The 24,300-nt window shown below is 38.1% G+C and overlaps 1 protein-coding gene across 8 annotated transcripts in view; it reads left to right on the forward strand.

The window, feature by feature from the left end:
* The window catches only part of Bnc2 (basonuclin zinc finger protein 2), a 418,137-nt gene that overhangs the window by 376,002 nt on the left and 17,835 nt on the right, over window positions 1–24,300 (forward strand). For all 8 annotated transcript variants that reach the window (XM_076845948.2, XM_076845947.2, XM_076845949.2 and 5 more), the window contains one exon: window positions 22,161–24,130. In XM_076845948.2, coding sequence (XP_076702063.1) covers window positions 22,161–24,130 — 1,970 coding nt within the window. The remainder of the gene's footprint in view (window positions 1–22,160; window positions 24,131–24,300) is intronic.

Below are 24,300 nucleotides of genomic sequence, written 5' to 3' on the forward strand. Positions count from 1 at the left end.
AGATTTCAGTTAATCCTTGGATTTATACTAGGGCCACATTTATTTATATAAGCAACCATACTGAGTACCTATCATATGCCTAGAATTCTGCAAAACCTTGCATAAGAACTCTCATTTAATTAAATCCAATTAATAACTTCAAAGTTAGGGATTTCTACCCTTGTTTCAGAGCTGAGAGACTGTGGTTCAGAATAGTCACACAGCTGATAAGTAAAAGACTTAGTAATGAAGTCCAAGTTTGAGACTCCGCACCACATACTGTATTGTGTTTTGTTTTGATATGATTTTCTATTCCATTCTGTCTCCCCTGACTTCCACAAAGGGAGAATTTCAGCATTGTGAGAACCAGAGCTTATTTTCGCCCTGATGGTCAGTGCTTAATAATAACACTATTCTTGTGCTATATTTCCCTTCATCTGTGCATTATTCTTCTTGTGTTGCTGTCTTTTTGACTATGATTATTCTGTGATATAACTTGGAGTTGGCTTTTCAGTACATGTTATCCATCTTAATATAATATTTATTAGATGATTTTAAATTTCTGAAAAATCTATTTTAAAATGTTCTTTAAGGCAAACAGTAATATTTACCTGACAATAGTCTGAAATCATGTATATCGTGTGTGTGTGTGTGTGTGTGTGTATGTGTGTTGCACGTGCATACCCCATTTCCTTTATTTTCTTTCTCTAAGTCCTTTCAGAAAGGGATAATGTAGTGGCAGCTGTGGCCATAGGAAGTCTGTGTAATCTGTGGTTTATATACATGAAAAATATATGCATTTGCCATGATGTTTTTCTTTATTTGTTTATAATGTGCATAGGCCCCAACTTTCCCCTCCACTGACTTGTGATTAATCCTGTTCCTTGTTTTCTCCAACATCAGATCTGAACACACCGGCTGCCCTCGCTGTTTGAATGCAGCTGCTGTTTGCCTGCTGTTTTCTTTGTTGCTGTGTGCGGGTGCCTCAGGCCCAGGTCCCGGCCCCCTTCTCCTGCGTGCTTTGCCTGTGTTTCTGTGGAGAATTGTAATGTTCTCGGATCAGGGACTTTTACAAATAGGTGTGTTTTTCCTACTTGGCTTGGAGTGATCAAAGACCACCATGTTTCATTTTGCCCAGAGCCCTCAATTCTAGCCCCTCACTCTCAGTAAAATCCATCGCAGTGTTTTACCCTCAAGACACAGAAAACAAATGTAACACCTGTGGCCTGAGAGCATTGCTTTCAAAGGCCTGGAAACTCCCAGAAGGTTGTTTATAAAGTATACCTCAGCTGGGATTCAGAGGTATGGCTGTGTCCCCCATCTTTCCTGGCTACCTGGGAGCAGGAGATGCTCAGAGAGAGGGAGGAAGGTCATGTTATAGGTGAATATGATCACATGTTAGGACACATGCTAATTCACAACACTGAATTCTGACTGATGTCCTAAGGGACATATATATACGTATGTATATACAAGGGTGTATTTTGGCTTCTATTTAACTTTTAACTTTTTTTTTTTAACTTAAATAAAGATCTCTGTCTTGATTAGTGGTGTTATTCACAAGAGACTGTAGGGTTTCTGCACTTGCCTCACCTGTGTGAAGTGGAAGGAATGTGTTTTCCTTTGCCATAACCCTCCTCAACAGGGAGCTCTTACTAAAAAGCCCAGTGCATGTATTTGCTCGTTGTTCTCCTTTGGTCCAGACCGGAGCTGAGACACAGCGTCTGCTTTCCTGTGTGCTCTGAGTGATGGCATAATTAAGCAAGGGGGAGGCATGTGAAATGGTCTCTCCTGTGGTGAGTAGCGCACAGTGAGTGCTCAGGAGCATAGTTGTGACTTTTCACTGGAGACAATTTCTTATCTTTCTCTAATAGAGTTTTTTGATGGCCCCTCTGTTAGGTCTATTTCTCCCTTTCCATAGGGCTTTAGGAAAATATTGACTTATAATAAGAATTTTATTTTGTGTACTTTTACATGTAGTCAGTGGCCTGTTTCTTAAACAAAATGCTATATGGATGACATCTTAAATTTTATCTCATGATTCTAGCAGATTGCCATAAGTGATAGTAGTGTCATATTTGTAGGTCAAGAATGAACAGGCCAGTTTCAGACGACTATGAAGATTTTCCACCCTTTCTAAATGCAAAATCAAAACCTAGAGATTTGTGAACATCCCATTATTGTTTTTTATTATTACAAGTGAATGTTGAAAGGGACCACAAAAGCTGTTTTTCCAGCCCCCATTGGTCCAGAGGCCTCTTTTGGGGAACCATTAGTTGCATCTTCTAATAAATAACATTTGATAGATTAAATACTCATTTGAATGGATGTTCTCCAAAGGAAATGAGGCTCACATGGTCCCCTGGCTTCTACGAGCCCTAATCTCATATTACTGTGCAGTTTATAATTGTAAGGGTTTTTTCCCCTTAGGTACAAACTAAGTTTTCAGTAATCTTTATTTTAATTCAACCTAACTTGACACTGTAGAGGGCACAAATAAATCACACCTCCCTCTGCTCAGATACAGACAGACATCTTCTTTCTATCTCCTATTTACCCACCTTTTCCTGAATCCAGTAATAAAGCTGAGCATGGGGCTATCTAGAACTATCTTTTCAAGATCCATTTCTGTACTGTCTGTCTCGGGTGGAGATCTGAAACAATGGGTAGTTGTGCAGAAAAGTATGATCGTTGCAGGAAACTGCATCCTTAGAAAGGCTGCTTGCAAGGTTGATTCTTGGCTGCCCCCTAAGAACTTGAATTTGCGGGTGTTCCCACTGTTTCCTAAGAAAAGAGTAACTCATAGTTTCGGCTGTGTGAATAATATGGTTTGTGTCCAACACCTCCTTTCCTTTGGCAGTCTAGAACTTGGGTCCATATTAGAGGCAAGGGGTATTTACATGACCATCACCAATAAAAATGACTGTACTGAGTTGCTCTTGTACCTGTTTTGTAGATAGAACCTCACATTTGTGACAATGTGACAACAATATGAGGTTCTATCTGTAAGTCATTGTTGGAGACTTAAGTGCACCTGTGCAATTCCTCTGGGAAGACTCCTGCAAGTGTACACCTGGTTTCCTCTGGGCTTTGCCCCATGTGTGTTTCCCCTTGCTAGTTTAACTTTGTATCCTTACACTGTGGTAAGTCATACCTGTTAGTAAGGTTGTTCGCTGAGTCCTGTGAGTCTGGTCAGTCCTAGGACTGATCTTGGGGACCCTCAGACAGTAGTTCAAATAGAAGTCCATACAAAAGAGAAATCAGAAACTCTAATGATATGCCTTAAGGTTTTTCTTATAGATAACCCCCATTCTATATCATTTTCTTCCCAAGCATTACTTTATTTTGAAATTGAGTTTAGTTAGTAAATATGTTTAAAATATTACATAATTAGTTGGGCACTTCTTGTCCATTCAGATATCCGTATGAATCATTTTCTGTTCTCTACTTGCATCAGAACTGAGGAAAGCCTTAGCACAGTTTGTTCCCTGTTTCCCTCTCTGCACATACACCCATACCCCTTCCCCACACACAAATTTTCCCTGCTACCTAATAGTCTAATACTCTGAAATTAATGCTAAATAGAATTCCTTCCATTGATAGAGTACATTGGCAATTGACCCTCATTTATAATTTTTAATGCATTATTAGAACAATAAACATTACATGAGGTTAGAATTAAAATTCGTATTATTTTTACCTTCTTAGATGTTTATCTACAATATGCCTTTCCCTACTCTACTAATTTGCTAGAATTTTCTGGAGATTCTAATAGCAATCTCTAATTAAAAAGACTCTTTGCATCCTTATTGGGAAAATAAAGAGAAATAAGAGTGCTGCTGAGAAATAACATTCAAGAGAGCATTTGAGGGAAAAGCACAAAATACACTGACTCACAAGTGACTGCTGCTGGCTGTGGCTGAGGCTACCAGCTGTCATTGGCCCAGTATTTCTCCATTCTGTCTCTTGAGTTCCCCTCATGCACATTTTGCTTTTGTGATTTGGTAGAGTGACCTTCATCCCATACTTCTGAGAAAATTGAAAACAGAACAAATAGAGCATGTGGATTTTTAAAAAATATTAATTATTTTTTATTTACATATTTTTAGTTATAAGTGAACACAATACCTTTATTTTATTTTTATGTAGTGCTAAGGATCAAACCCAGTGTCCCATGCATGCTAGGCAAGTGCTCTACCACTGAGCAACAACCCCAGCGCCCCCCCCTCCCCAGCATGTAAATTTTAGGCAATGTTTATTTTAGATTCCAGGAAAATAGACACCAAAAGAGAAGATAAGTTGGATGACAAAAATTTTGTCTCCTGACTTAATAGGTTACTATATAAAAAGTTAAAAAAAAAAATTAACTTTGATTCTGTATTAAATTTTGTACTAAAATAACAGGAGCCCTTGATGGTTTTTATTTACTTGTACCTTTTCTTCCTGAAATAAACATGAAGAGTTCAGTCAAAAAAAAAAAAAATACTCCTGATGATATGGAAAATCAATAACTAGTTAATTTATTAAATAGTGACTTGAGCTTTTTTCTTGCACTGTAGTTCATTGAGAGAAGAACTCAGTAATTATAAAACTTGTTTGTTTGTTTGTTTGTTTTTTGTTTTCTGTGTGTGTGTGGTGCTAGGGATTGAACCCAGAGCCACGTGTTCTACCACTGAGCTATACCTTCAGCCCAAGTTAGTACATTTCTAAGACAAGCACATCATGTGTTTTTTATTGCTGAGAACCATAACAGACATGGTTTTAGAAGTGACAGATACTAATAAGTATAAAAAGTAAAATTAAAGCCTCTTCTATTTTATAGCTTGGGCCACCTGAAGGGACTCTGTAATTTTTTTTCAGGATCTTTCATACTTATTCATTATCACTTTTCTACTTTCTTTGCCTTTTCCCTCCTCATTCTGTGCCTTTTTTATATAGGACCAGCGCTCCATAGTCAGAATTAAATGGATACATTCAAAACTGTCCTCTGTTTTCACATATTTATATTTTTACTTTCCCTGCCATTTTAGTTTTACCAAATCTTAAATAAAATATAATTCTCCATTCTCTTATATAAAATATAATTCTGCATTCCTCCATCTTTTTCTACTCCATCTACTGAGACTGACATATCTCAAAATCTGGCAAGAATGCCATGATTAATTATTTCAATTACAGTGTTTGAAATGTTCTGATCTTCAGTTTCACCATGGGGTAATTCAGTGTTGACCACAAGTGCAAACTGCTTCTGGCATATCAATTTCTAAAAGTACATTCATATCCCATAGTTGCACTTGGGTGCTCCCTTTCTAATGCTTAGTTTCTATCCCTCCGTTTCTTTTTTCCCCCACTTATTCTTTCCTAACAGCCAGTTGTTTTCTGTATTGTCATTTGTTTTTACATTTTAGAATATTTAAGTCTTGTCACTTAAACAATCCTGTAGCAAAATGAACTCAAAAGCACAGAACCAACCAAGATCTTAAAATACTTTCAGAAAAAGAAATCGTTAACTTGTTTTAGGAAATATTTATATTTAAAACAAGTATATAATATAAAAAGTTTGGGTATCTGTGTTCATAAATGTGACTGCCTGATCAGACATTGGAAATGTTATATTTTTGACTCACAAATGGCTGTTTTTTGTTTTCTTTTGTTTATTTTTATAAGCATCTCTCTAATGATAGTTAAGCTTATAGAAGTACAAGGGCAGAGTTTTCAACAGAAATTAACTAAGTATAAGAACAGCACAATGCATTTGAAATGCATGGGAGGTGCCACCCTACGTGTTATGAAGAGGCCCCACACACTCCTTGTTACCTATAAGGGAACCTGTAAGCTTATCCTGTAAGGGATATCCCAGATGACAAGTGATACATAGGCATAAAACGGAATATAGTAAAAGCCACAAGAAAATCAGAAGAGGACTTTGGAACAGATCACAGGATTTGAGACAGAAGTAACATTTGAGAAGTGGGCCTTGAAAAGTGGTGGGCCCCCAGCACATTCGTGATGGCAATTCAGGTGGAGATGATATAAAGCAGAAATCTGGCAGTAGGAACATAGTGTATGTTCCCTGAAAGTCAAGCTGTCTAGTTCCAGTGCAATGTCAGAGTGTGTATGAAAGAAGTAAGACTTAAAAGGTAGATTGGATAAGTTCTTCAATGCCAGCATTGAAGAGTTGCTGAAATCATGTAGCACCGGGGAGCCAGGGAAGTTTATTTTGGAAGTGAGGGCTGTAATATGGCCAGAGGTACACTTCAGGAAAAGCATATATACACCAGAATATTGTCATGATGTGAGTCGGGTAGAAGGGGTCAATTAATAACTATTAAAATTACCAGTTAGGAAACAGGGTGGGCCATTCCTAAGCTTGTTTGAAGAAATGAAAAAAGATAAATCCTGAATGAACACTGAGTTAACCTGGGAGGAGGTCAAAGGAACCTGACTTACCAAGTGTGGATTTCAGAGAGGGCAAAGGGGAGGGTAGCAGTGAGAAGTTGGGTGGAGTAAAGGTGTAAGAGCACCCTCTTTGCAGGGCTTTTCAGTGTAGCTGTAGACTCAGGCTGGTTTGAATCCTGGCCCCAAGTATTGCTAGCTTAGGCAAGTTACTCAATTTTGGTATGCCTCAGTTTCCCCATTTGTAAGATGGATTCTATAGTAGTACCTCCAGCTTGATTTGGATATAGATGAGCATCTCATATATATATATGAGAAACCTACAGTTTTTCCTGATTTAGCTAGGGCTTAGCTAGGTATTATTATTTTATAGTCCTTATCACTCTGGCAGGTAGCTATTTTTTAAATCCCACTTTGTATGTGAAAAAACTAAGGCACAGGAACTATATTTTTAAAAGCAGCTCTTTAGCCTAAAAAAAAAAAAAGCATTTCAGCAAAAAACAGACCTCTGTGACCTTTGTTTTGTTTCTTTCTTTCTTTCTTTCTTTTTTTTCCCCCAGAATTCAGATACCAGTTCTTTTGAGAAAACTAGATGTTTTGTTTTGCAGTGCTGGGGACTGAGCCCTGGGCTTTGCACATGCTGAGCAAGTGCTCTTCCACTGAGCTACACCCCCAAATCTGACCTATAGGCCAAATCCCCAAAGTCCTCAGAGTTTCAGTTTTCTTCATGAAATAGTTTGAGCAGATGCACGACATATATGAGAAAGACATACATGAGAAAGGAAGGCCAGAAGAGAATCCAGCAGTTGGTAAGAGTGAGAAGTTATTGGCGGAAGAAAAAATGAGGGAAGAAGGTCTGTGTAGATGCACACGCCTCCATCTCTGTGGTGGTTCACTGATTCTGATATTCAGCTTAGCGATGTGCATTTGTTCACTCCATAGGTGTTCACAGACCACCAACTGTGCGAAAGGCACTGTTGCATTTTGTTCTGTAAACTAGGATCAAGAAGATGTCCAATACAAATGCAATATTATCGCCAAAAGCATTTTCCAAGAACAATAGATAATTTGTTGATACTTTCAGGGGAAAAAGTGAGGATTAAATGTAAATATACATATATGCAGTTTGCTAAAACCATCCTTCTCCACTTTTCTCCGCCGTTAGTAATGGGGCTGCCTTGCTGTACCAGTGGTCCAGGGAAACAACTTTTTATTTCTACTGAAGGCCTTCTTGATGGTCACAAGGAGTGTTTAGCTCATAGGAAATTGTTTTCCTGGTGGGGCTAGTGTGGGATTGGAGAGAGCCCCAGCTTTTTGGAGTCTGATTAGATCCAGGGCTTGGCAATGGAGCATGGTAGATGTTCTCTTTTTTAGGACAGTATTGTGAGAAAAGCGCTAGAGCAGATCAGGAAAGTTGGACCCTGTCCCAAGTCAACTGTTCACATTTCAGATTCATGATCCTCAGGCAAGATGCTCTGTGATTTTTTTTCATCTATAAAGAGCGGGCATTAGATGATCTCCAAGTGCCACCCAATTCATCTATTCTTAGAATTAGTAAGGTCAGTCAGCATTACTCACCCTGCCATTGGGGTATGAAGGACAGTAAAACCTGTGATAAAGAAGCATACATATGAAGGAAGTTTATTGTAAGCACATTAATGAGGAGCCAGTCATTCCTGTGGGAGTTGGGAGGGAGAAGAAAAAAGGTGGCAATAAGAAGTGTTTCACAGGCTCATTTCCATTGGGCCTTGAAGGTTGAGAATGATTGTGGAGAAAGGCAGAGGGTGAAGCGGGCACTACTTTGTAGCATTCATGAACATTTGAGGCAAATAATGCTTTGTTTCTGGAGCTTCCGAGGACTCGGCAAGAGATGATGTTGGAAAGGTAGGTCAGATCTACACTGAGGGGACTTGAGTGCCAGATAAAGGGATTTATTATTGATGCTGCCTGCCATAGAGAGCCACTGAGGGTTTTCTAGGAAAGGTAGTGAAATACCCCTAACCTCTGTTTTTGGAAATGTGGTGGAAGTATATAAAGAGCGGATTGAAATGAGTTAGGGAAATCCTGCTACTTGTTTTCTTAATGGCTGTCTTCATCTGTTAACTTCTATCCAGGTACCTTTTGGCATTTATATTGATCCTTTCAGGATTGTCTCTCTTTCTACAACTAACACTGATTTCACAAACTCAATAAAATACTGTTTGTGCTCATCTTCTTTAAGGTGACACCAAGGGTTTATCTTCTCTAATTATCTCCCCTAAACATACAGGCAAGCAGAGTTGGATATACCATTAGCAAAGGTAAAAGAGGCAATGAAATCCAGCCTTCAAAGAAAAAGAAAGTTAAATGATTTAGAAATTCACTTTTCACAGTGGCTGTGTCTCCATCGATAGCCTTAAATAGTTTTTTAAAAAGCAGAAAAGATTTTAACCCCTTAGTAGTTGTCACGGTGATGTCAGTCTTGACTGGGATTTCATCCCCTTTAACTTAAGAGACTAAAGAAAAGGGCATGATGTAGTGCTTCCATTTTGGCCTGCAGCTCCTGCTCTGCTGAAGCTGCATTGCCGGAACACAGGACAGGCAGTAAGATCAGTCCTTGGGGATCGGAGCCCTAGGGGTTGTGCTTAGAATCCATCAGGCCCTTGGGCTAGGCCTGTCAACTCTGCCTTTCATGTTTTCCTTTCCTTTTGCTGCAGCTTTTTCTTCCAGCCTGTTCTGCGTACCAAGAGGTACTGAATGTGTGAGCATGCATGCTTCCGCCAAATAGCTTTATCAACAGTGCCCGCCAGCCCCTCCTTACAAACCCGCGGTTGTCATGAGGCAGTTTCATGCAAACTTTCTACGTGCCCAACTAATTGAGAGAGTTGAAAACCACCCTTTAGATTGTGGTGGCCCTGTTTCTTATGCTTGCCAGGTGTCAGTTGCTTTGGTGTCATTAACAGAGGCAGTTTGAGTATTTCACATTTCTCGATGTTTTAAGATACTCATTAAGTGGCCATCATCTCAAGAAGCCAGTTATCTCTGCCCTTTCCGATGTAAACATTGATTTATCTGATAATCTGCAGAATCGTAGATTGAAGGTTAAGGACAATGTTTTCCAGATTATTTGCAGTTGACCCAATCTGTCTTTTTCTTTTTTTTTAATTTCAAGAGTCTCACATTGTCCTAATTTTCCCTGTAAATTTTATCAGAGCAGATGTAGTCACTGTGATGCGGCAAGGGACTAAACTAATTTCATTGATGTAAACATTGTTAAACAATTTCAAATGCAACTTTGGAAACAGTGTTTCTGAACCTGTTTAATAATGTTTAAAAATGCATCAATGAAATTGGCTTAGCCTGTGGCCTTTATTACATTATCTGTTCTCAATTACATAGATTCTGTGTTTTGTGTCTGGACTAGTTATAAGTAACCAAAAAAAATGATCCCAGCTGAAGAGTGTGTCTTATCCCTAACCCATTTAATTTGATTTAAAATTGATAAACCTTGGAAAATACTTTCAGAATGCCATATCAACTATTAAAATAATAGGAAATGCATTCTGGAGGTCAGACTAGCATTATTATTTCAGTTTCCCCCACCCCCTTTTTTCTTTTATCACTGTTGCTCTTCACCTTCCCCTCACCCCAGACCCATTGTTGTGACTCCAGTACTAAATTTCAAGCTATCAGTTCTGAAATGTAACATGAAACATTAAATATGTTTTTACTAATTGTGATCTGCTAAAATTCAGGCTCTGGGCTGAAGCTTTTTTTATTTTAATTTCAGAAGTAGTATTTAAGTGATGACATGCAGTAATTTGTTCATTCTTCTGTCAGTATAATTTACAAGGCAATGGCAGATAAACATAGCAATACAAGATTCATTTACGGTGACACAATGGCAGATACACAGAGCAGAACCCTGCCTATGAGATAAAGTGGACTGAGTGACTTATGCAGTAATTAGGGGATAATTGTCATTAACCTCACAAACAGTAGTTTACCCATATTGTTTAAAAGGCTCCAGGATGCGTAATGACAAGGTAATCTGTCAAAGCGCTAGGGGGAAATATTAATAAGATTTGTGCAAGCCTGGATAGAAAATATGCAGAAAGCGGCCACATTAAGCTAATTGGTGGATGAATATACACTTGTAAAAGTGCTTCTAATGGCACGTTTGCTGCTCTCCAAATGACTGCCGTTAATGTGGAGAAGTGGGCTGCTTAGAAAGTCAGGACTGCTGGGACAGGAGGGTATTAAGGCATGCAGACGTGGTTATTACCTTGAGCTCTATAATGCATGCTTCCTCTTCTGATCCTTCTTTATTTCGAATTTCTGAGGTTTTTTTTTTTTTTGTTATAGTAACATATATTGATTATTTACTCTGATTATTCTGGTTTTGATCTATATTTGTTCAGTCAGCCACCAACCCCAAATCACTTCTCTTTTGTGGCCAAATAAAATACATGATGTCTATATTGATAGCTTCTTATAAATATACAGAAACACAAACTATTAACACATATGTGGATTTATAATTGTACACACATGTATATGTGTGGGTGCCTTTTATAGGAACGCATTTAATCTGAACAATCAAAGGAAAGTATATCCATCAACAGCCTTGTGTATGTGTTACAAGTAATAATGTGTTGTTCCCTGATGAATGCTAAAGCAGGAAATTAATCTTTGTGTTCTACTGCTGTTCTTATACCCAGAGAAGAACAGAGTTAAATCTCCCAATACATCTTTCTGTTCAATCACACTCGCAGTCCTCGGTGTGTTTTATGGAATACTCAATCCTCACTGTTTTATGGAATGCTGCTCAGTGAGGGCTCCATCCCTTTCTCCCCCTACTTCCTCATATCCTAATGAATATGTTAAAAAGTTCCTTGGGGTTGTTCAATCAACTTTGGTTGTGAAGTAATTCAAAGCACAATACAAGATCTAGAATCATCCATTGGAGCTTTGGAAGCTCTATATGAATTGAGAATCTTTGTTGAACTGATAAAACTTGAAAGATTTGAGGTCTTGCCCCTCGCCTGATGTGTAAAAACACCTTCATCATGAAAAAACTTTTCCTGCGTCTATGTTTGCTGTTTATCAGACTTTATAGAAAAGTAAATATAAAGAATTTCTGGGGTGGGTGGCATTAATGTTTAGGTATATAAAGCCCCACAGATTCCTAGAGACCTTCTACAGACATGGTGGCAGAAGTTTGGTAATGAAAGCGGGGAGGTAAGCCAGAAAATGTAGACCTCAAAACAAAAGTGTCAGAAAGGGCTCTGGTGAGTTTTGTTTATTGCAAAGCAAGCAGATTTATAGTTGTCCCAGGACTCGGCTTTATCTTTATGTCTAAGGGGAGAAGAAAACAAGACCTTTTGTAAGGACCATCCCTCTCTTTCCTCCTGTTTCCACTGTTTTCTCTGATGATTTCCAACTGTGCCTTTGCTGTCCTAAACTAGAAACTGATTTACTGATTTACTCTCTAGAATCTCAGTGATCTCTAAGGGAATAACATGTCTATTTAAAGAGTTTCACTAAGAGGAGGGTCTTGTATACAAATTCTGATTTTTTTTTTTTTTTTTAAAGAACCACACAGATCTCTTAAAGACTACAAAAATCTTCAAATTGCAGAATTTTCACAAGCACTACTAATGTGATTTGGGTAATTTCCAAGGCTTCTTAGGGATTTTTTGGGCAGTTCCCCTAATTTTCAAGCAGGATTTTCATTTGAAATAGTCACTGAATTGACCAGGAGTCAGAATTAATCCAGAAGAATTAGCACCTCTGGTCACATCATGGATAGGCAGCCTACACTCAAGAACCAAGGGAAGGATTCAGAATATAAGATAGTACAGGAACTCTCAGAAAGGAGAAAAAAAAAAAAAAAAGCCCGCTTTCAATCATAAGTGCACATATTCTGAAAATAAGTTGTTGGTTACCCAACTTGGTTAAAAGTAGAAATGCCAGGGTTTAAAACAATTTAATTTAAAGGATTTGTATGTCCAGATTGTAGGCAGAGATAGTCGAATAGTGCAATTTGAAAGCTCGTTTTTACTTAGGCTTAGAAATTTTAGTAACATTTTTGTTTACACATGGGGAAATTGAAGCTGAATATTGGTAATTTAACAGGCAGAACCAAGACTAGAATTTTTAGGTAGCCTTCATTCATGCTCTGAATTTTATTTCCTGAATGTATAAGTTATTTTAAGCATAATCAAAATTTTGCAACTTTAAGGTGCAAAGTCTATTGGGCCTGTAGGTATAGAGTTAGGTAATCTGTGCTTGAAATTAAAGACTTGGGTGATTTTGTAAGAAAAGTTGATATACTAGGAATATCAGTTTAGACTTAGAATTTTCTATTTTGAAACTTAAATGATACCTATGATACTATTACTAACATAAAAAATGCATCTTAGCACCACATAAAAATAAATAAACAAAATAAAGGCATTGTATACATCTATAAGCTAAAAACAATTAAAAATTAAAAAAATCCTAAAATTATAAATATTTTTTAAAAAGTCTCAGATTTGATTTACAGAGGAGTAGATTATTTGAAAAATACCTTTGAGTCTTTGAATTGCAGTTGTAGACATTTCATCAAATGGTTTACTCCTCTGAATTTTTTCATATGGCAAAGCAAGGCACCTGCTTTATTTATTTGCAAACAACTGCCCATACAGAAAATACAGATGACTAGTTCTGAGCTAAACCTGCTAAAATGCATGGATACAGAAAAGAAATCCTGACAGGCCTTTAATTGAACTTAGCTGGAGCTTTTATGATTAAATATGTTGTAAAACCAGAATGATCTATCATAATCATAGTTTTCAAAATAAAAATGCTATATAGATTGTTACTGAGGGAAAAGAGGCTAAACACAAACTATACTTTCTTATATGGTTCATAATCAAGAATATTCTATTAATAAAGTAGAATTTTCAACTCTAAAGTCAAACAATATGTTTTACTAGCCATAAGAACCATTTAAATACTGATGCCCTGGCATTTTGAAAATGTTGTTTTAGTAAGAAAGATAGTAATTTCAGAAGAATGTGTTACTCAACTTATCACTACATATTTATATATCTAAATTTTTTTTTAAAGATGAGTACAGCTGCTGGTGAAGCTGAGGCAGGAGTATCAAAACTTTTGAGACAAGACTGGGAAACTTAGCAAGACTCTGTCTCAAAATAAAGTTTAAAAAAGAGGCTGGAATGTAGTTCATTGATAGAGTACTTCCTTTGGGTCTATTCCCCAATACCACCAAAAATTAAAAGAAAAAAAATTTTCTTTTTCAGTGCAAAAACTATTTTCAAAGGTGGATCAGAAAAATAAGTGTGGGTAATTGTATATTGGAAAATATATAAAAAGCCAGAAGCTAAAGGCACATAAAATCACCATGTTGCTCCCTTATGCTGCCAGCTTTCTTCAAGGGCTATGTTCCTCAAACCCAGTTTCATACAAGAAGAAGCAGTCTTTGCCACTTCCTTCCCTTTCAAGTAATTCAGGTGTGCCTCACCTCATTATACCACCATTCTCTAAGATCAAGCATTTTGAATTCTATGTAAAACTGATATACAATAAAGTTAATGGGCAGGGGTGAGCCCAGAGCAGTAACCTCTGTGATCATGGACATGTTTGTGCACCTGCATTTATGTGTGAAAATATCTGTTTTTAGAATATAGATCCTATGTGCTAATAATATTTATAGAGAAAAGATTCTGATGTTAGCCTTTCAGATAATAAGGATTAATAAAGTTTTCATCTCAACAGAAAATTCTTGAACACAGAGTTTTGCAATAGCGCCAGTGTTCTAACCAATAGTGGATAGGCCTGTAGCCCTCATTAGTCCTAGGGGCTGGGTGGTATAGGAAAGATATTTCAAATCATGTTTTTAATAATCTGGACATACTGAATTTAGCGTCAGCTTTCATAACCACAGCAAGCTGGCACATACCTACCTTGAATATTGGCATGGTCATTTCATGACAAAAGACTGCCTTGGGTTGATGAGGAAAACCTATTTATTTTCCAGAAGAGAGATCCACATGGTTAAGTGTTAACAAGTAAAGTCCAGCCTTGATTTTTATTTGCAAGTCTGTCTGTACTACATCCTAATGATTCTTCCTCAAAAGACATCTCTGTTTTAGAGAGGAAGGAACAAAAATCTGATTGGTCAGCATTGTATTTTGAAGGTAAAATGTGTTCTTGAAATTCTGCAAAATACATATTTCCAAGTCATAGGAATTTAGTAGTATTTTATTACCCAAAACAAATATTGTGTTTTTTTTAATGAAATCTAATTTGATCCATTTGATGCAAACATGGTCTGAATGAATATGTTTCATGCTGCCTCCAAATAACGCGGTTGTTTCAGCTGGCCTCCTAGAAACATTAGCCTGAAATACTGGAAAGGCAGTTTCATAAAAGAGCTTTGTGTGAATGGAGAATGGCATAATTTTGTTTACTTGCATGACCAAACTGCTTCAATGTATATTGTGTATACAAGTGGTGCATCTTTCTCAGGCAGTACCCAGCAAGAAATATGTTTAAATATAAATTTACCAAAACAAATCAGCATGCCAAGTTCTTTTCCCACATAATTTCAAGTGTTTCTCAGAAATTATCACAACATTGCTTGAAAATTTTCCCTAAGTACTTCCCAGAATCTAGTATTTTCAATAAGAATTCTTTGTGTCACCATTTTTATTCATCACTGCTTTTTGCCTGCCCGCCCCCCTTACACACACATGTAAGCAGGCACACTGACACACACACATTGGCCCAGGTACACATAGGAATGCCAGGTCAAATAAATTAGAAAGATAAATATAATCTAACCAAAAAAATCAGGAGAAATGATTCTGAAGTAGTAGAGAGCACTCAGGATAGTTAAACTTTTTAGCTAAGAGATGAGTTTAAAAGCTGGCTTGATTCAGAATGTCAATTTGAAATAGAAATATTTCCTTGTTATATATGGACACATCTTAGTTTCAGAATAAGTAACTGGCAGGAGAATGGAAGAGTTCTGAAAGTTTTATGACTTGTGCCAGTTTTTTCTTCAGACCTGTTTGTGATGCTCAAAGGCATCTGTTCCACAGAATATCTCCCTCAGACACCTGATGCTTTCAGCACCCACAGCCATCTCTGTCCAACTCACAAGTTGTATCCAGGAGGTCCCCGTTTGCTCACTCCATCTATTAAGTTGATGGAATGCGCTTTTCCAAATAACCCGAGATCAAGATCTAAGCCCATCAGTTGCTCCTCAGGCGACCCAGAGTGATGTATTTCCTAATTTCTGAGTCATATCCTGATACATGTCCACCTAAAGAGGTGGCCTGCGCACAGGCAGGAGGCGGCAAGGGAAAGCATGTCATAGACTGCTCAGTGTGAAGGTGCATTAACACAGTGCATGTCTGCCATTCATTGGTGGTAGTTCTGTAGGCATCTCCAAAATTTCATGATTACATTCCATTAGTTAAAAAAAAATACAAAGCTTGTACTCTGACATATTAAAAATATTTCTAAATTAGTAATATACTACTGTGAGTCCATGTGAAAATATTAGAAAAGAAATCATCTTTCTAGGTAAAAATTACATAAAAATTCATGTGTTTACTCCTTGTGTCATAAGAGATTGTCATGCACACTGTGAACAGGAGAGAATGGAAAAATGTGTGTTTATGTTTGTACACAATAGAATGTAAGAGGCAAAAAGTAATTGAGTTATTAATGTGAGATATCATGCAATTTTCATGGTTTAATTTTAGAATCTACTTCATTGAGGTCTACTTTACATACAACAGAACCCACCAGTTGCAAATGTACATTCCATATAGTCACAGAAATGTCAGTACAGTATATTATTTTCAATAAGAATTCACATACAAAACATTTCCATCACTCCAAAAAATGTTCCCTAATCCTCTGTCTAGTCAGTCCCTTTACCCCCATGTTCAGCGTGGCATCCACTAAACTGCTTTCTGTCCTGCCTTCTCTTATGATTAGAATGGTAGAATATGTTCTTTTTGTGTCTGACCCAAATGCTTTTGCAAGTCATCCCTGTTAGGGTATGCATCAGTAATTTTTTCATTTTTATTGACCACTATTTTAGTGTATTGATATCCAAAAATTTGTCCTAATACTTAAATATCTAGAAAACCTGATAAAATTTGACTTAAGTTTTGCATAGCATTGCCCCATTAGTTTTTAACTCAGCAATTAATATGAGATTTTATCTGATAGAGTACTTAAGATAGGTAGGCTTGAAATTTGGTGATTTCTGTCGTTTTTATCCAAAACATTCCTCTTACCTTGATATTTGAATTAATCTAAGGAAACATACTATGTCTTGACAGGAAACTGGTCATGAAAGTTAATTGGCAATGTGGTTATGATGGAATGATTTCTTAATAAAGCATGTTTTGAAAAATTAGACATGAAATCAGAAACATATCTCATAAAACTCTGATTTTATTCTAAGTGGCCTGTAGTCCCTATAGCTTACTGTCATTTCATTGAAAGATCAAGGGCTGGGTTGTGGCTCAATGATAGAGTGCTTGCCTAACACCTGTGAGGCACTGGGTTTGATCTCAGTATCACATTAAAAAGTTAATAAATAAAGTTATTATTAAAGAAAAAAGATCTAAAATTATATCCAAAAGGAAGTATTTTAATTTTATCTGTTTTAGGATTTTCTTTTAAATTATACCTTCAATTTGAATGATGCTCCTGTAATAGATTAGAAAACTAAATTATATTGGGTCTGTCTTTAAACCATTTGCTTATTTCTTACTAATTTAAATAATGCTGGCATGAATAGCTCCTAGATTTGTGGTGTTTGGTGTTCCTCCCTTATTTCCTTCCATGGACACAAAGCAGGCAATTTGCTTTCCTCCTTGCTGTGACATGACCACAGGTGGGCTTATTCTTAGACTGAGCTTGAGGTCACCTGACAACCTAATTATACCGAAGACTCTTATTTGGTTTTCTTCCACCTTATTACATCCTATCCTTCTCTATTATCCCTCTGCCCCAGATAAGAGTAACCAACCAACCTTATTATACTTTGATTTAAAAACTTTAGGTGCTTTGATATGAAAAGGGACGCTAATAACACCATTTAAACCATGTCAGCTAATCTACAACAAAAAGTTATTTAAAAATCGCTCTTCTGGGCTCAGGGTATAGCTCAGTGGTATAATTCTTGCCTAGCATGCCTGAGGCCCTGGGTTCCATCCCCAGCACTGGGTAAGGGTGGTATAGTGTGGGGGAGGGTCTTCTGAAGAGCCATGTATGAACTGAATGCCAAATTTCTACAAGTAATCTACCAGTTCCCATGAAATAATAAAAGGAAGGATTTTCATATAATATGCTCAGATGTAAATTATTTTAAGTGTTTTATACTTTTCCTAAGCCCAATAAAACTGGTTTATAAGTCTGTATTATTTCATGTTACTAAATTTTTAATTAGTGGTGTACTATTATTTTCACAGGAAATCAATACTTATAATAATACCTTCCATTTAACTTTAATAGGATAAGTCTTATTATCCTCATTTTGTAAAATATTTCCCAACCTAACAGACTGAAGATCAGTGAACTCTGATTTCAAATGGGAAAGCATAAAGGAATTGACTCACCAACTACAAATTTGCCTAGGAAGGAGAAAAGTTCAGATACATATCCTAATGTTAACTCATTCATGCACAAGATCAGTGTCCTGGTGTGGCTGGGTCAGTAGTCAAGATCTTTATATCAAGTTACGAGGTTTTTGTTTTATTCATTTCATGATAACATTTGATTCTTTTTATAATTCCTATTCACTTTGGTAACGTATATTTGATCATCTAAACTATCCATAAGGAAAACTAGTTTTTCCCTTTTGTCATTCTTGAGTCAATACTTAAATAAAATAAAAACAAATTTCTAAAAAAAGAAGAAAAATAAGTCTTCAGTTATTGCAATAGTTTCCATTCGTCCTAAAGGTTTTCAAATGTTTACTTGGAATTACTTGTAGACAAGTTTGTGTTTGTTGTTGTGGTGGTGTGTAAGAATCACTGCACCAGATCATGCTTATTTCTGTTACAAAGATCTTCAGAAAAAAAAAGAAAAAAACCCTGGGCTCCCCTTGTTCCCTTTGCTGGTTTCTAACTCCCTTCAACCAATTCATCTATGGATATACCAAAACTGATAGCTGTTCTCAGCAAAGGAGTTTTCTGGCTCCTTGTGTTGCCTATGAAGATCAACTTTGTTTCTTTCTGCAATTTTTCCAATTATAAATGTTGATGGTATTAGATAATCTTGATAAAATATGAGTGATAACTTCTTTGGAAAGAATTTCTGTGGTTCTTATTACCTGGAGCCAGAGGGGTACCCCATCACAGGGATGGAAATTTGAAGGCATGTGTAGATACTTGTGCAGTTCGTGAGTAGTTTTGTTTGCAAAAGTGCTATGTTATACTTCTCTATAAGTATAAATTGCCCCCTCTGTCTCCACTATAAGTGAATCCTCTCTTTTATGAGGCTAGATATTAGCAAAGTTCTGAATCTTGCTTACCGGAATTTTTTCTACTCAAAGTAAGTGACTTTAACACCACAGTCTCTATTTTAGCAGAGATAGCTAATCTGGACTAAGGGCAGTGGTTTTAGAAATAGCAGCTGGAGTTTTGGTGGGCCAGAGAAAGGAGAAACCAGAGGGCCTGGCTGTGCATTGCTGGGGGGAGAAAACTGGGAGGAGGGAAAAGAGATGCCTCAGGTGGGTGGGACCAGTTGCTATGGTTTCTGAGGTTCATTTTAATAACAGAGGCCGCCATTATTGACATGCAGATTTAGGTGTAGGCTACCTGGGAAGAAAAGACCTTATACAGTTAGGAAGCAATCCATAATGAAAGGCTCCAGAAAAAGTGATCAAGAGTAGATTGATGGTAAGAAGAGATTTTAAAAATGTCATACAAGTGGACATTACAGTGTTCTGGGGACTGACTGTTCAGAAAAAGTCCTGCTTGTCACTGTCACAGACACAACATGCTGACCTGGGAAATGGCATCACAAAATAATAGTCCTGCACACTGTTGAGACAGTGAACTTAGAGTCAAAATTTCTGGGTTCAAGTTGTAGCCTGGAGGTCAGTGCCTTGGCAAAACTTAACGAGCACTCTTATATTTCTTTACCTCTAATTTCTTATCTGTTAAAGATTCACAGAGCTCTGGAAGCTATGATGAGGTGCAAATGAAATTAAACTATATAAAATCACAATTTTAATTTTTTTATGTACCTACAATACCAATCCCCTGTCCCTCCGCCATTCCAAAAACAAACAAACAAAAAAATGATGTGTGAGAAATCAGTATCTATCTTGTTAAAAATAGCTGTCGCATTTTCAACAATCCTGGAGGATCATTTGGAGTCACTCTGTACCCACATCACTATATGACTGTTCTGAGCACAGACTTATATGGGAATATTTGAACTGAAGTCCAATTTTATCTATTCAGTGAGGAAGAGATAAATGTATTTGGCAGTTTTCATGGGATGGACGCCCTTATGTGTGCACCACACATACTGTTGATGTAAAATGACAGAATTCTAGGAGGGAATTTTATGGAGAATAGAACATAACTATCAGAGCTTCTTTAAAAAATAATTCAAGGTGAGCGTGGTAATCCTAGCAGTGTAAACCTAGCAGTTCAGAAGGCTGAGGCAGGAGGATCACAAGTTCAAAGCCAGCCTCAGCAACGGTGAGGCACTAAAGCAATTCAGTCAGACCCTGACTCTAAATAAAATACAAAATAGGGCTAGGGATGTGGCTCAGTAGTCGAGAGCCCCTGAGTTCAATCCCTGATACCCCCCATCCCCTCAAATTCAAACAAACGACAGATATCTACTTAATCAAACTATCTGTGACCACTCAAGGCATGATTGTGATCTAGATGGAATTTTGTATTCAAAGGCTGAGGAAAGACTTTCCATTGCAAAAGTAGTACAGGTTCCTTAGTTCCTTATATCCCTCATCCTGCTACCCTAGAGAAACATCTTCCTGTAATCATTATACCGTTGTTGAAATCAGAAAATTAAGATTTATATGGAAATATTAACCTATCTAGAGACTTTCTTCAAATTTTGTCGGTTTCCCAGTAATGTCCTTTTCTAATCTAGAATTGCATGATTATGTTTTTGTAGTCTCATCTTATCTCTAACCATTCTTTATTCTTTTTAATCTTACCTGACATTTACACTTTGACGAGTATTACCACTGTTCTGTAGAATGCCCCTCAGTTTTGGTTTGCCTGATGTTTTCCCATGTTTGGGAGAGGTAAGGTTTTGACAAGAATACCACAAAAGTGAGACCGTGCCCCTCCCAATGTATCCCTTCGGGATGTCGATGTTAACGTCCACCAGTGGTGTTAACTTTGATATCTGTTTTAAGGTGGTGTCTGTTAGATTTGCCTAATGTAACATTATGAGTTTCCCTTTTGTAATTAATAACTGTCTTATCATTTGTTTGTTTGTTTGTTCTGGTGCTAGGGATAGAACCCAGGGCTATGCACATGCCATGCACATGCTGTGCCACTGAGCTGCACCGAGCTCTCTTTTGTTTTTCAAGAAGATTTTATGCTTTCTTAAGCTGATGGTCAGGGTTGAAGCAAGTGTCATTCACAGAGGGTTGCAAAGCACCCTGTCCTGGTAGGTCTAAGAAATGATGCCTTCTAAAATGATAGAGTCATTATGTAAGTGTTTAAATAGATTTCTCTCAATCCACGCTGAAATGGATTGCCTGACATTACATTGCAGGATTTTTAAGTCCTACCTTCAGGCAAATCTCATAGTTACTAGCAAAAATGAAAGTGTGAAATGCTTTTTAATGTATATTTAACAACACATAGTCTGATGATTGCTGATGTGTAGTCTCTGTGGACTTCCTTTGCTATCAGAGGAGGATGCTAAGAGACAACTTTTTACACATTTATTCTATCTAAATCCATCACATGTTTACTTTTCAAATATCTATGACTGTCATTTATAACAAGATCATAAGAAGTCAAATACTTTGAGTCTAACTCAAACTTTGAATCATAGGATTACAACCAATTTTCAGGAAAAGTACAATTACCTTTCACAAATAATATTTCCCTGATTCTACCTCATGAAATTGCCTACTCTTAAATGATGCTAAAATATAGCCATTTTAAAAAGAAAAGATACAGCTTAGGGAGGGGAGTATGAGGGGTAATGCTACTTTATTCATCTTTTTGATTCAGAAATGCACATAACTCCCATTTAAAGGAATTTCCATCATTGAATCCAGTTTCATGTCTGCTTGTATCGAAGAAGTAAATTTTGCAAACTGTACTTAATTCCTTCCTATGGTGTCACTATTTAATAAGGATTAAGGTACCTTTTTTTTTTTTTTGCATTTATACTGGGTTGCACAGCAAGAGTTCACGTCTTATACTAATATATGCTAAATAGTTGCATAGTACATAGATCATTGTTGTTAAAATAGCAGTACTGAAGGCATTTTAGATCACAGAGCCCCAGTGGTCTACATTTTGTTTGCTTTGACATTATTAAACTCAATCTGTTTCTCTAACTGTGACTCTAATTACTACATTTGCATGGCAGAAAAGTTTGCTTTGTGGGTTGATTTTTATTAACAGTGCTTGCATGTTGTTTTCTGCTCTCGCTCTCAGTGTTTCACGAGCAGAGAGAGCACCTTCAGTTGCAGTGGATAATTATGCACAATCAATAAGTTTCTGTGTTTGTCTTTGTTGTTTCTTTGATGTGGCCTGTAGGATGCTGCCGGCAAGGTGCTGGACCGCTGGGCCATCATGTCTCGAGAAGAGGAAATCATCACCCTTCAGCAGTTTCTGCGGTTTGGAGAAACCAAATCCATTGTGGAGCTGATGGCAATTCAGGAGAAAGAAGGGCAGGCCGTGGCTGTACCATCTTCAAAGACAGACTCAGATATAAGGACTTTCATTGAGAGCAATAATCGCACCAGGAGTCCCAGCCTCCTTGCTCACTTAGAGAACAGCAATCCTTCCAGCATTCATCACTTCGAAAACATCCCCAACAGCCTTGCATTTCTGCTTCCATTCCAGTACATAAACCCTGTCTCAGCCCCTCTGCTAGGGTTGCCTCCAAACGGGCTACTTCTAGAGCAACCAGGACTGAGGCTGCGGGAACCAAGCCTTTCAACCCAGAATGAATATAATGAGAGCAGCGAGTCTGAAGTGTCTCCCACACCTTATAAGAATGATCAGACACCAAATAGAAATGCCCTGACCAGCATCACCAATGTGGAGCCCAAAACCGAGCCAGCCTGTGTCTCCCCTATTCAGAATTCTGCCCCAGTCAGTGATCTCACCAAAACTGAACACCCAAAAAGCTCATTCCGGATTCACCGGATGAGAAGGATGGGGTCGGCCTCCAGGAAGGGAAGAGTGTTCTGTAATGCATGTGGGAAGACTTTCTATGACAAAGGTACTCTCAAAATTCATTACAATGCTGTCCATCTGAAGATCAAACATCGATGCACCATCGAAGGCTGCAACATGGTCTTTAGCTCCCTCCGAAGCCGAAATCGGCACAGTGCAAACCCCAACCCTCGCCTTCACATGCCTATGTTAAGAAATAACCGAGACAAAGATTTAATTCGGGCCACATCAGGAGCTGCCACCCCCGTCATAGCGAGTACGAAATCAAATCTCACGCTCACGAGTCCTGGCCGGCCCCCAATGGGTTTTACCACTCCCCCACTAGACCCCGTCTTACAGAATCCTCTCCCTAGCCAGCTGGTATTTTCTGGGCTAAAGACTGTACAGCCTGTTCCTCCATTTTATAGAAGTTTACTCACTCCAGGGGAAATGGTGAGTCCTCCAACCTCCCTCCCAACCAGTCCCATCATTCCAACCAGTGGTACCATAGAGCAGCACCCCCCACCACCCTCTGAGCCAGTAGTGCCAGCAGTGATGATGGCCACCATTGAGCCTAGTGCCGACCTGGCACCCAAGAAAAAGCCCAGGAAGTCAAGCATGCCTGTAAAGATTGAGAAGGAAATAATCGATACCGCCGATGAGTTTGATGACGAAGATGATGACCCCAACGATGGCGGAGCTGTGGTCAATGACATGAGCCATGACAATCATTGCCACTCCCAAGAGGAGATGAGCCCAGGCATGTCGGTGAAGGACTTTTCTAAGCATAACAGGACCAGGTGCATTTCAAGGACTGAAATAAGAAGGGCTGACAGCATGACTTCTGAGGACCAGGAGCCCGAGCGGGACTATGAGAACGAATCTGAGTCTTCAGAGCCCAAACTGGGTGAGGAATCCATGGAAGGGGAAGAGCACATTCACAGTGAGGTGAGTGAAAAAGTCCTGATGAGCAGTGAGAGGCCTGATGAGAACCACAGTGAACCCTCTCACCAGGATGTCATCAAGGTGAAGGAAGAATTCACAGATCCCACTTATGACATGTTTTACATGAGCCAGTATGGACTATACAACGGTGGGGGGGCTAGCATGGCTGCCCTACACGAAAGTTTTGCATCGTCCCTGAATTATGCCAGTCCTCAAAAGTTCTCCCCAGAAGGTGACCTGTGTTCTAGTCCAGACCCAAAAATCTGTTATGTGTGCAAGAAGAGTTTCAAAAGCTCCTACAGTGTGAAGCTTCACTACAGAAACGTTCACTTAAAAGAGATGCACGTCTGCACAGTGGCTGGCTGCAATGCTGCCTTCCCCTCACGCCGAAGCAGAGACAGGTCAGTAAATCTCCATTGGCTGCTCCTGCTGAGGGTGGAGGGTGCCAGTGTCAGTCATGTTGGACTTGACATTAAAAGGTCCAACCTCGCTGTTTTGATGCACTGTAAAGATTGTCCACAGTGACCATGTGATAACTAAGCTGCCATGCTCATAAAGGATTGTTGCAGTT

This window comes from Callospermophilus lateralis, chromosome 2 (assembly GCF_048772815.1).
Source record: "Callospermophilus lateralis isolate mCalLat2 chromosome 2, mCalLat2.hap1, whole genome shotgun sequence".
Taxonomy (NCBI): Eukaryota; Metazoa; Chordata; class Mammalia; order Rodentia; family Sciuridae; genus Callospermophilus; species Callospermophilus lateralis.